The sequence below is a fragment of the Cupressus sempervirens genome, chromosome 1 (genome assembly GCF_028749045.1).
Source record: "Cupressus sempervirens isolate cs-2001-9-10 chromosome 1, ASM2874904v1, whole genome shotgun sequence".
In the NCBI taxonomy this organism is placed as follows: domain Eukaryota; kingdom Viridiplantae; phylum Streptophyta; class Pinopsida; order Cupressales; family Cupressaceae; genus Cupressus; species Cupressus sempervirens.
In genome coordinates this window covers 558,677,301-558,691,506 of record NC_143118.1, presented here as the reverse complement: position 1 = coordinate 558,691,506, position 14,206 = coordinate 558,677,301, and the positions used below count along the sequence as shown (strand labels likewise).

Sequence of the window (14,206 nt, the reverse complement as noted above, 5' to 3'; positions counted from 1 at the left end):
TAATATACAAAATGTATCCTTTTATATTAAATTTAAGAATATTTTATTGCATACAACATACTTTATATTGGAGTTCAGCCCTCTTTATGGTCCCTGAAATTACTCCTTTCTCATTAGTTAAAAAACAATCATTTTATTCTCATGAAAATATTGTTGAGTGGGAAACATAGGGGGACCACAAATTTACATATATTATTTTTGTGGTTTAGATTGAATGATGTTTGTTGGGCCCATTTGGTATATGGCCGGTGCAGTGCTATAATTTAGAAATAAAAAATCAAGTTGCAGGCGACAGATAATAATGGGGACATTCATTGTACGTAGACGTCTTCTTGTGTGTAATGAAATATATTCACCATTGAAATAATTGTTATGGTCAAATGTAATCTTGGTTAAAATGATATGTGGTCAAAAGGAAAAAGGACAAAAATGCCAATAGCATCTAGAATATTCTATCACGACATGCATTGCATGTAGACGGTTTTCCGTTGATAATGAAATATATTTATATCCATTCCCCCTCTCATTGCTTACATTCAGATTAGTCTCTGTGTTTCAGTTGTGAAGGGGAAATTCGAAAATGGCTCCTGCTCTTGCTGATTTCTCTTTCTTCTCGCCGCCTTCCATTTCGCTGGCATACAAGAAGAAGAGCGTAAATGAGGATCTAAATGCAGAGATTCAGCGCTCCGAAATAGAGGCCCTCAGATCTGAGAATATGAAGCTGCAAAGAAAATTAGAGGAGAGCCAAAGGTCCGAAGCAGAATTAATGGCGGAAATGGAGAAATTGAGGATGAGATTGTTGAGGACGGAAGAAGCGGAGGAGCGCCTCTGTTCACAGCTTGGAGAGCTCGAAGCGGAATCTGTTCTTCAGGCGCGGGATTACTCTCATCAAATCACTTCTCTCAAGCAGCAATTGGCGCAAATGCAAGGCCTTCTTGCACAATTTCAACGAAATTGATCATAATAGGTTTTGGTAACACAAATCTAAAGATTTTGCTGCGAGATGGAAGATTTGATTATTTATATTGTTTGTGTTGTACATGTTTCCGTTTTCCTCTCATGCGAATCCATGATGAGGACGAATTTTGAGGAGTGAATTGTATAATTCCTCATATTTTGAGGAATAAATTGTGTAATTTTTCAATGTTCAAAACGAGATCAATGGAGAAAGAAGCTCGGCATTGTTTGATATAACTTATCTTTCTTCTTCTGATTGTTGTGTGGATTTTTATCAGTAAAGTCTCAAACAGAGAAATTAGGGTTGAATTAGAGACTGTATTTTTAGTTTGTCGGTTAACAGATGAACGATGGTCTGTGCATTGTATTCGCGAATCAAATTTGGGATTCGCAATTACAATTAAAGAGATGTATTTTGAGGAGTCTTACTGTCAAAATGTTACTGGTGGAATGATTACTTGGCAAAAAGGGAAGTATTCATCTCCGAAAACTTAGTCAAGAAATGCTGTTTGCAGTCGCTTTTGAGATAATTTTCTGTTACTAGCTGATAGGAAGGGAGTCATAGTCATCTACGAGTCGAAATCTACACGATGCACCACTTTCCGATGCACCACTTTCCACAATTGCGTTTAGTTTAGAAATATATGTATATGTACATGTTTAGGTTTTATGCAGATTGCAGGGATCAAGGATTGACCTTCTTGAATTCCCAAGAGAAGTGTGCCCTATCGCAATATCTCAATGGTAAAGAGGGAAATAGTTCTTGAGTCCAACTCCTAACCTTAAGCCAATTGTCTTAGAAAATAGGACAAGTATTGAGTTATTTATCCTTATGAATTCATCAAGTGATGTGAATTTGAGATTTTGACCTTAAAGTTTGATTATTACTTTGTCTTTAAAATGGGTTTTCTTATTTAGATTTGTGAGTTTGTTGTAATTTTCAGTTATAATTAAATCAAATGAAGAGAATATTAAATGATTTAATTTAACAAAAAAATTATAAAGAAAAATTTATATTTAATTATATTTAATTAATTGAAAAATTAATTAAATAAAAGAATAAAATTTAAAAGATTTAATAGAAATTTCAAATTTGGTGTAATTATATTTATTTAATTTAATAATAATTAATTTATGAGTTTCATTTTAATAATGAACTCTAAATATATTTAATAGTTAAATTAATATCTAAAAAAAAATCACATCTTCTTATTTAATAAAAACAAAACAAAATAAATTAAATTAAAGTTTATTTTAATTAAAACATAAAAAGGTTTACACGTGAAATTAAAATAAATTAAAAAGGGCTTTGTGTGTTCGTAAAACCAAAATCCTAAAGGAGAAAGCTCTCTATTAAGAAATTTGAGTTCATATTAAAAAGGGTTTCGAGAGACGGGAATTCTGGTAATCTCCTAGTGTTCGTCTGGTTAGCATCATATCAAAGTAGGGACTTTGTTGAAATTATCACAGTAGATTGCTTCGAATTACCTATGTCTTCTTCATGTTTGTTTACAGATCTTGTTTAAGAAATTGTATTTGGATTGGAACCCTTGTTTAAAAATAATTATTATTCCTCATTGAAATGTTTGTTAGAAAGAAATCAAATTGAAAACTCTTGTTGGGAAATTAGATTTTTAGAAAATAAAGATCAAGATAGGGTTTGGAAACGAAACCAGAATTTAATCGTATGAATTTGACTATTTGCAATTACTTTTCCTATCAGATCTATGAACAAGAATTTTTTTTTAAATTATATAATACTAATTACCATAACAATTGCAGTCCTTTGTAGTTTGTGTTGTTGTATGAAAATTTTTTTGTGGGCTACTTTTCTTCTGCTTATTTCTTTTGTATTTTAACGAGGAAATGGAGTTTTCTTTCTAGTTCTTTCCCCATGGAGTTATCGAACTAGCTATTTTAATATATAGTTTGTGGCTCTTACCACATTTGCCAAAAAAAAATTTAACAAAATTACCATAGCAATTAAAAATATTGTTTTGGAGATTTTAGTGTTTAAAAAAAATTAAAATAATACAACAAACATTTTTTTGGGGAAACGAGCCATGACCCCCAACCCCCCCCCCCCCCCCCCCCCGCCCCCCCCTTCTCTTCTTCCCTTCCTCCCTAGCAGTAGCTTAAGCTACTACGAGTAGTGCATAGGCTATCGTGAGCAGCCCAAGAGTTGTCGCAAACAGCTCTATGAACTGCCATAGCAAGCTCAAGGTTGTCACAGATCAGCTCTTGGCTACCGCAAGCAGCCAACCCTTTGTTAGGGTTGTTAAAAACTTTTTTTTATAAACTTTTTTAAATGATTTTTTTCTTTAAAAAAATATCTATATAAATTAATTAATATATATTTATATATATATTTAAAAATAATTAGATCTGTAAGAGGTCGAAGCCAAGATTAATTATTATGTGTTGTGTTTAATGATTATATTTAGTAAGCGCGAGTAGATTTGAACACAAGACCTCTTTGATAAGAAACTATATATATATATATATATTAGTATGTTATTTAATTTAGTTTTTATTTTAAAAAGTTATATTTAAATATAATTAAAATAGTTAAAATTAAAGATTAGTTTAGTATAATTAAATTTAAATATTTGGAAACTGATATTTAGTTTTAGTCCAATAATATTACATTTGATTTTTTTTTTTTACATCTAATATTGATTTAATAAATGATCATTTATTCATAGAGGAGGAACTTGTAAAATATTAGTAAATGGGTTTTTATTGGTAGAGTTTAGATGAAGATATTCTTCCCATAAAGGTTACCATTTGACTTATTTTAAACATGTATCTATTTGGAAAACATACTTGATTAAGGTATGAGCTTGAGACTTGTAGCTGATCAAACCAACATTTGAAACTTTTATCGACTACATGATTACTTTTGAAAATGAAAATTTGAAAACCTTATTGTGAATTGATTTTTGTAATATTATATTCACAAACCTTATTAACTATTTAAGTACACTTGTTTAAATACTTGATAAGATGTATGATTTATTTATGTGTTGGAGTTGGGTTTAACTTAGTACATTGACTAGTTAGGTATATATACTAGATGCTTGGGAGGTGATTAGTTTATGATGTTGTTATGTATGTTATTTGGTCATGATCTTTATTCCCAACCATTGTGATGCATTCATGTATTTTTGAGATGAGGTTTCTAATCAATTATTTTCTAATGCTTTCAAGTTGCTTGTATAGGATTGAGGTGGATAGTGTGATTTTCTTGGTGTAACCTATGAGTTTCAGTCAGTTATCTTTTGGTGTTTTCTAGTTGTTTGTATAGAATTGAGCTGAATATTGTGATTTTTATGAGTTATGTTTTTTATGAGCTTAGGGTAGGTTATCTTTATGTATGCTGGGAAGTGGCTTGCAATGGAGGCCAAAGCCCTAAAGAGGTTGCCTAGGTAACCCATTGTAGGTTGTATTAATAAGTGATAACATTTTCTTAAATGGATTTAAAATGAATTAACAAGAGTCAATGGATTACCTTGCCCATGCCTCAAGTGCTAGTATAGGCTAGGATGGGAGTAGAGAGGATGATTGCTTGTGACCTTGCCTCGTTAGAATGTCTTGTTTGTAAGAAAGGATACTGATGCTGCATAGAGTCACTAGGGGGACAAAGTCCAAAGAGGCTACCAGGGTAACCTTAGAGTTGGCTTGTGTGATGACACTTGCCACTTACATAGTAGATATACTACATGTCTTTGTTGCCTCTGGGTTTAGATGTTACTTGTGTCTTGGTGCCTTTGAGATAGATTGCTACTAATATCAAGATTTCTTTGACCTAGATGATGGTTATGACTGTTGGATTGGTATCCATATGGGACTTGAGATTATCTCCTCAGCATAGTAGGAGTGGGCCATTAGGTTCAACAAGATCAGGTGTTGACATTTCTTATACCATTAAGATCCGATAGTTGGATGCTGCTACTGGATGTACTTGTGCAGTTGTTATATTCTTTTGATCTTGTGATTATGTTATTTGGTCTTATTTTGATGTACTGTACTTGATTATTGGAGATCTTATGAGATGTATTTATTCATGATGTATATTCTTTTAGCATTTCATACCCTATGACTTGTACAAAGGATGATTATGCATTTTGGTTATGCCATGTGGCATCTTATGTACTTGTATATTATTTTATTTTATTTCCTACTCATGGTTATCCTAGATGATGTGGATTTTGTTATCTTAATAAAGCTTATGTATTTGATTCAATGTCATGGAACCCTTAGGAGATGTAACTATTAATGTGAGTTATTGCTTCCGCTATGTTATCTCTTGTTATTATATTCTTTTGAAAAAAAATGTTTGGAAAACTTAGTGACTTAATAGATTAATTTCTTTTGGATTCCTTGGCAGGGTGTTACATCTAGTATTAGAGCCCAAGTTTCCACATTGGAAGCTCTAGGTATATTGGAACACCACTAGATGACGACCAATTAACTTGAATGAAACTTAAACAACTATATGTATCTATTACAACTTGACCTTTAATCTCAAATACTTAAACCTAGAAAAGGCAAAACTAGAATAAATCTTGATTTGATTTAAAAACATATTTCTTGTGATTATGCTTACAGTAGTATATTGTGTTGACTTGTGGGTTTTTTTTTGTTCTTACTTGGGTGTTGTAGGAGGATGGTGTTTGAGACTAGATCAGTTGTTAGAGGTAGTAGTGCAGGATGAGGTAGAGGTTGTGGGAGAGGTGGACATGATAGCCCCCCTCCGACTCATAGAGAGAGTCTTATTTAGGAAGAGAATAGGGAGGAGAACCATGGAGAAGAGCATGTTGACTCAAATGAGGATAATATGAGGTAGATGTTGAGGATTATTCTAGAGTGCCTACCCCTTCCAAAGGCTATTGATAAGGAGGGATCACATTATGTTAGAAATGAGGAGAGAAGAAGATCCAAGAATCCTTAAGGAGATCCTCATGATGATATGCAGAGATTGACCAAGGTTGCACAAATGAGAGGCCTATAGTGGGCCAAGATCAAACCCTTCACTGGGCAAGGTACTAGATACAATGCAGAGAAGTGGTTGATTGCCTTAGACAGATATTTTTCAATGCAAGACTTTAACTCCAATGTCAAAGCAAGGTATGCTATCACACACTTGCAAGTCTTTGTGGCTACATGGTGGAACATTGAAGAAAAGAAACTCGGTGTGGATATGAACACTGTTACCTAGGAGTTATTCCTTGAAAACTTTTGTGATTACTTCCTACCAGAGGAGTGGCAGCAAAAAAGAGTGGATGAGTTCCATAATTTGAGACAATATACCATGATCTTGGTGGAGTGTGAGTGGAAGTTCTATGATCTCATGCCTCATGTAGGGATTTGTGACAGTTCACTGCTAATGGTTCAACACTTTATTTGGGGTCTAAACAACCATTTCATTAGGGGTGTGAAGGTTTTCCAACCTAAGACCCTTAAGGATGTTGTTCATCAGGCTATTCTTGTGGATCAGAATGTCACTTTGGGTCATGGTGGTTTTGTAGGTGTACTAGCTAGTGGACATGCACCATCTAGGTCTAAGGGCACACAAAACTAGGGAACAGGTAGTAATAGAAAGCCTCCTTCTTCCAAAGGCAATCAACAGCAACAAGGAGTATCTTATCCTCCAGCATGGAGTTGTGGTGATAGTTCACACTCTAGGGATTTTTAATACTCTTAGCACAATAGGCACAATTAGTATGGCTAGCCAACACAGAGTACTCATTCTTTTGCTAGTGGGGTAATTTTCAGCAGTCTTCCAATGAGACTTGCACATTAAGTTCTTGAGTTTTATCTTTCTTGTAGTCTTCTAGGAGTAAGCCTAAGTCTAGGGGGGGTGGATGTAGTGCCTACCCCTAGTTTGATTTTCTTGTTATATTATCAAATTCTTTTAGGTCAGCTTTATGGTTGTGCTTTATGATTTAGTGATACTCAATTACCTAATTTGATTGGATGTTATTTCATACTGAGTTTATTTATTTGATGAGCTATTTGATACTCATTTATTTCATATGTCCATGTTTATTCTTTTGATAATGATGCTTTGTATGTTCATATAGTGATTTTAGTTGTTTCATGATGATAATTAGATGAAAGATTTATATACATTTTTCTATGGTTACTTACCTCATACTTACATGTGTATGGTGTATATGTATGTTTTACTTTATGTTTGGCGTTTCTGATGTGGTTAAGGAAGGGATTCATAATCACCTGCTATAGTATGTAAAATGATACAAAGAAGAAGCATAAGAAATTATACTACTTTCAACATCATTACATACACCTCAAAATATGAAAATAAACATGCAAATAAGGATGACATGGAATCACAATTGCTTAATCTACTCAAAACAACACTAGTGCAAACCTCATGAAATCACCAATTGTAGATGATTTCATTGTTGTGGGATGTGGTTGCTCACAATTTTTGCAGCATAACAATGAGGTAGATAGTGCTTCATATGAAAATATGAGGAGAGGGCTCTCCTTTTATAAGAAAATGGACGGTTAAGATTCAATGCAAGATGAAGGGCTAGGATCTCTTAGGATCAATGAGGTGTCCACGAGGTGGAGGACAAGTAGACTCCATGTGGATTAGGGTTTTTGACCATTCAAAGGGGGCAAGATGATCACACATGTGTGAGCAACCTTTGATGGTGACAGGTCAATGACAGGTGTAAGAGGTGTGAGAAGCATGGTCTCTCACAAGTGTGAGACAAGTTGATTCCCATGTGAAGGAGGACACATATGCAAGAGGTGTGGAAGGCATGAGGGGTGTGGGAAGTGTGAGTGTCCGGATTCCTCACACATGTGTGAGCACACACTTAGGATTAAAAGTGAATTAGCAAGGTGATTAGGAAAAGTAAGTGTGATTAAGGAAGTGGCTAGGCCTAGAAGGATGAGTTAGGTTAGGAAAGTGAGGTTGGGTGAGAGTTAAAGTTAGGATCCATGTGCTCAAATAGGATTAAATTTAATATTTAATTCTAAGTGGGATTAGAAGGGGTCAATTAAGTAAACGAAGTACTTAATTAAAGTGAATGGGTTAGGATGCAAATGGAAAATAGGTTAGGATTTAAATAAACCTTAGTTTATTTAAATCAAGGAAAGGTGAATATAATTAAATAAATGTAAATTTATTTAATTAAAGGTAGGGATAAGGCTATAATTAAATAAATAATAAATATCTATTTAATTAGTTAGGATAAGGGGATTTTGGACAAATTTAGGTGTCTACATTTTTCCCCTCTTTGATATAGCATTTGTAATATTATATCAAAGAAGAATAAAATATAGTGGATGGAAGGATAAGACTAGTAGTGTGATGACCCAGTCATGGAAGGATGAGGAAGGATGATGAGGGTGGAAAGGTATACCCCCTCAAGAGGACATGCAGGTTAGGAGAACACGGATGTTCTCTCGAAATGGATGGGAGTGGAAAATGATAAGAGTTATGCTGCAGTGGTGTGAACAACCTAAGTTTGATATTGTATTCAACACTATGCACCAAGGTATGAGGAACCAAGATGACAATGTGTCAAGTATGTGAAAAACAAGGGTCTAATACAACCATATGCCTTATGAAACCATGATATGGAAGACCATGATTCCTAGGGACAATAGGATGCAAAGACCATGATAAATGCAAAAAATACTAATGCATACAAGTAACAAGCAATCATGCACAAAAAACCAAAAGCAAAGCAAAACTTGCCCCTAGTCAAGCTGAAAACCAATTAATGGATTGATTGATCATGATTGATTAAGGATGGCAAGGCTAACAATAAACATAATGCACATCTAAGGATTGGGAAGGATTCATCCCATGATAATGTTGTTTGAATATGGTCAATGGATTAAGAACGGATTGGGTCAAATCGATGAATTTATTAAGGATTGATGTACAAGATTGCAAAATTAGATTGATTGAATTAGTATTGATTGCATAGTGAGGTTTTTTTTTCTTTTTGATTTTATGAAGATTGGAATAATGATGTTGATAGGATGAAGAATGATTAGAGTAGAATTGATGTGATGTGAATGGATTAGAAGAAGGAAAAATTGATTGAATCAGAGGATAGATGAATTCGATTGAAGTGAGTAGAAGAATTAGATTGAGGTGATATGAACAAACGTGGGATAGAATGGATTGGGACCAATGATAAGGGAGAGCCAAGACATGGTAAATGGAGGAAAAGCAATGTGAGTTGGTGGATGAAAGGAATGGTGAAAGGATATGAAGGGCCAAATGATATGGTATTGGAAAATGCAGAGCCAATGATCATGTTTCGAAGGAGTCAAAATGCCCCATACCAAGGATAGGAAAATGGAAGGAAATATGGTGGGAAAGGATGCATGGAGATGGAAAGGTGGTACAAAGGCTAGCGTATGGAGGAAGAGAAGGCATGTGCTCTTCCAAAGCATATATGAAAATTTTAGTATTGTGCCTCTAATAGTGATCATGAGCATAGGTATGAAAGTGGGATGAAGAAGAGATATGGGAGGGAGGGTATGGAAAAGAGGTGATGATATGGAGAGAATGGATGAAATATGGATATGAAGTGGATGGGATGGATGGGATAATCAAGATCAAGGACATATGAAAGGGGGATGGAAGTATGTAGGAGTATGGATGGAGGATAATGAGGAAATGAAAATGCCAAGGACTATGGGACGAAGGATATGGATAGGATGTCAAGATCAAATATATGAAAGGATTATGGAAGTATGTAGGATAATGTATGGATAAGGTGCAGGGGACATGGAAAGTGTATATAGATGGATGGAAAGAAAGTGAAAGTCAAGATTAAAGATGGAAAAGGATGATGAACGGTAGATGGAAGTATGGAAGATATGTAAGGAAAAGTGGTATGGATGGAGCTTGCCCCCAATGTAGAGTGCAAGTGGAAGAGGAAAATTGAATGGAGGGATAAGTGGAAGTGGAAGACATGATAGGAAAATAAAGGGAGGACTCAAGCATCTAGTTACATGGATGGGATCCCTTGATATCTTTTTTTTTTTCTTTGTTATTTTCAAGGAATTTTTACTATTTTCATAGATGTTGGTAGGATAGTGAATGGAGGACAATGACTTTTGAAAAACTTAAGATTAAGGGGGTGGAGGGGGTGGGAGGAAGACATGGTTGATGGATGCTAGGTTGGAAGACTTGTGAATGAATGGATGAAGGAGGCAGAAAGATCATCATTGGCACACACCTTGAAGGGTGATGGAAAGGAGGAAATTGTGGAGGATATGCAGGGGAAAGTGTGGATTTTGGGATATAGGGACCCAAAATGAATGAAGGAGACAATGGATTTAGGATGGTGGATTTGGGTATATAAGGACCCAAAATGGATTTGGAAAAGGGAAGCTGGGATGATTTATGCATGAGGGAGGCCTTTGGATTAGTAGAATTGGATGTCATTTGGAATCTTTCTTTGAGATTCATTGCTACATTAAGTAGCTTTGGGATCCACAATTTTTTTGCATTTTTTATTTTTAGCCTTTGTGGCCTTTGAGTTTTGTTTTGGATCGTATTTTTCTTTTCTTGGAAATGTCTTTTAGAGGTGACATGTTGATCCTTGGATTTTTGTGGATTTTTGACTTTATTCTCTTTTCCTTTGGCATCCAATTTGCTTCCATTGGCCATGGTATGGGTGCATGAAGATAAATGGGGTGGAGAGCTTATGGATGGTGAACATTGGAAGGAATTCAAGGAAGTGTGCCTTTTTTTATCTTTACTAGAACCATGAGGGGATGAAGTGGAAAACATGGATATGGAGGATGGATTTATGTAAGGACCCAAAATGGAAGGAAGGGATGAAGGGTTTGATTGTGGAACATAAGGACCTAGAATGGATGGAAGTGAGGAAGGAAGGGGAATATGGATATAAGGTCCCAAAATGGACTTGGAATATGGAGGATGAGTTGGATGGAGGAATTTTGGGTTTGGAAGTAGTGGAAGACATACCAACATCTTGAGACATTATTTCTTCAATGGGATACTCATCATTTTCAATACAAGATGTGAGTCCAGGTAGATGGGATACATGAGTGGATTGGATAGGTGTGATAGGATCATGTGGAGGATTAGGATTGCAAGGGTGATTATGAGGGATAATGGGATTGTGAGATGTAGTGGAATCATGAAAGGCAAATGAAGGGGTGCTTTGATCTTGACTTAAAAGAGGATCATGTAGCAGAATGAGTGGATCATGAGATGGACTAGAATCAGGTAATGGAATGGAGGGAATGGAACCATGAGATGGAGTGATTTGATCTTTACATGGAGGAATATTAGTGGATGGAGTGGAAGGAACCTCTTCATGAAGTGGAGGATCTATGGATGCTACGTCTAGAGATGGAGTGGAATCGGTAAGATGCACGGTACATGGAATGCCTTGGTCTTGATTAGGAAGGGAAACATGAGATGGATTAGGAGGGATAAATGGATCTTGAGGGATAAGGTAATGATAGGATGGAGAAATGCTCAGATCTAGAGCAGAAGAGGAATCTATAATGTCATGCTTTGGAGGAAGGTCTTGAGATGGAATTGGGGGTATCACCTTGGGTGATTGGCGCACTTTATCTTGTTCTTCACACTTAGCCAAGAAGGATGAGAAATACACTGTACGAGGTTGGGATGATGTTTTTGAAGGAGTACGATGGGTGAAGGTGGAACTATGTGTAGGGGATTGGGATGATCGCTTTTGACATTAAGCTCAAAGTATGGGGAATTGCATAGAGGGTTGGGGTTGGATGTGACATGAGGACTATGGTCTTTGAAACATGGGGGAGGAGGACATATGGAATGGAAGGTGGACTTTTTCTGCTAATTTGCTAGGCTCAAGATTGTATTCTTTAGTTCCTCAATTTGCTTGTCAATGATATTGTTGTTTGAGGAATTGTGTGGGCTATGAATCGAATTGTATGTGGTGGAAGGATAACAATTGTCAAAGGTAGAAGAATAATGAACATGAGATAGATGAGAGTTGGATATGAAGTGTTGAGGATGGATTTGATATGTAGGTTGAAAGGGAGGTATAACTCCATATTTTTGGTGAAGATCGTCAACCATTTGATTAAGAAAATTTAGATCCATAGATGTTAGAAAAAAAGTGATGGAAGATTTGATGATGATTGAAATATGAACTTGGGACGAGGAGCAATTTTGGACTTTGTGTTGGTTTGATTTTCAATGGATTGGACTTGATATTGATTTTATTGAATTTGATTATATTTGATATTGATTGGATTTGATTGATTTGATTTGATATGATTTGATTGATATTGATTTGATTGAAGGTTTGATTTGATTTAAGAAAAACCTTATGATATTGCGAGCAAGTGAATGTGGGATTTGAATTAAAGTCCAATGTTGATGAGAATGCTCCGATGTCCAAAGTAGAAGATTTGATGCAAAGTTGAATTAGAAGAAGACGTGAATGAAATTAGAAAGATTGATTATGGATGAATATGTAAATGGAGCAAATTAAGAATTGATTAGAAATGACTGAATTTGACAAGGAATTGGATTAGAAAGATGATGATGAAGCATTGGATGAGGGAATTGAAGCGTGATGTGGATTATGAATCATGACTAGGATGAAGATTATGAATTAGATTGAGTGATTAGGAAGACAAGGAAATGATTTGGACGAATAAAGACTTCAAGGAATGGTTTGAATGATGAAGACAAGAGATGTATGAGGGTGATGAATTTGATGGAAAGAAGATGTGATGTGGAATTGATGTGGGCAACTTGACTAAGAGGACCTAAACCAAGACCTATTTTTATTGTTTTTGAGTTTTTTTTGAATTTTTGAATTTTTGAACTTTTATGATTTTTTTGGATTTTTATATTTTATGATGTTTTTGGCTTTTTCAAATTTGAGATGCAAAATCAAACAATGAAATATATACAAGACAAGTGTAGCCGGTATGTCCCCTTCAACTAGGGAGGGTTTCAAACACTCAAGCATGTCAAACACACCAACAAACCTATAAGGTTTCAACTAGGACATACAAGGATCAACTAGAGGGTGTCCTTGATATACACAAGGTATGTGAGGCCCAAATCTATAGATGAAAGAAAATAATGCCACACAGCCAGGGGGAGACGATAACCCAAATATTTTCCTTCACTTCTCAAAGGTATAAGGTTCTTTGGGGCTTAGCCAAGAGTGACAAGATTTTACTTTCAAGAGAGGTGTCTTTCGATTCACCTCCTGAATTTTATACTCCGCCAGAACACTGGAGTTGAGGTCATCTGAAGGGGTGATGAAATCGCCAAGTAGGCCTCCTAAAAAGATAAAAAACAAGACCACTTATTTCTTATGCACCCAAGATCTCCCAAAGGCGTGAGGGGAGAGAATACGTAAGTGGCCTCGGGGTTCAAAAGACAGACGTTATTTCCTAAAGAAACTTTAGGTTTTGTAATCTACTTTGAAGACACACGTGTTTATAACATATAATGTTCTTTCAAACTGAAAATTGTCGTCAACATAAATGAAAAGCATGGATTCATCAACAAGAAGTAAATCGAGTGCGTGCATAAGCAAAATGCTAAAATGAAATCAATTTCCTTTAAGGCATTCAAGAGTATGTGAATTCATTTTAAGCACCAATTCCAAATGTTTGCTAGCCTAAGCATTCATGTCAATTTCCTTAAGGCATTTGAGATTGAATTCAATTGTTTTAGCTTTTAACCATGCATTCAAAGATGAGTGTTTAAGCATACAAGTTTATTTCCAAAACAAATTTAAATCAAAACCTGCAAGCAATATGGTTAGTGAGAAAATATCCTTACAAAACCACAAGTTAGGGCATTGAAAATGTATGACAAACGTGAAATAAACCTACAATAAAAAGGTTAACACAAAGTTCAGCCCTTGACAGAAAAATTTAGGATCTAAATAGCATCAAAATGTAGTGCCTGCCCCTAGTTTGCATTTTGTTATTGTTGCTGGACTCTTTTAGAGCTAGTTTTATGTTGTTGGTTAGCAACATTCTTTTGAGGTTATCAGATATTGTGCTATGGATTCAGTTTATTATGTGACGAGATTACTTAGACTTTACATTTCAAGTATGCATGATGATTATTTTCAGTGCTTTCAGTTATTAATGATGATTAGTAAGATGATTTACCATATGTGTTTTCTTATGGATACTTACCCCATACTTGCATGTGTATGGTGTGCATGTTTGCTTTGCGTGTTTGCTT

At 35.2% G+C, this 14,206-nt stretch overlaps 1 protein-coding gene across 1 annotated transcript; it reads left to right on the top strand.

Annotated features, from left to right (window-relative positions):
* Positions 1-519: 519 nt before the first annotated feature.
* LOC149578663 (protein RESPONSE TO LOW SULFUR 3-like) lies at positions 520-1,194 on the top strand. Its single transcript, XM_089803213.1, has one exon. It carries the CDS (start codon positions 581-583, stop codon positions 956-958), a length of 378 nt encoding a protein of 125 aa, XP_089659339.1. The 5' UTR covers positions 520-580; the 3' UTR covers positions 959-1,194.
* The last annotated feature ends 13,012 nt before the right edge of the window (positions 1,195-14,206 follow it).

Bases quoted from the DNA above. Each gene is read 5' to 3' on its own strand.
- LOC149578663 (XM_089803213.1), top strand. From the start codon at position 581: ATGGCTCCTGCTCTTGCTGATTTCTCTTTCTTCTCGCCGCCTTCCATT.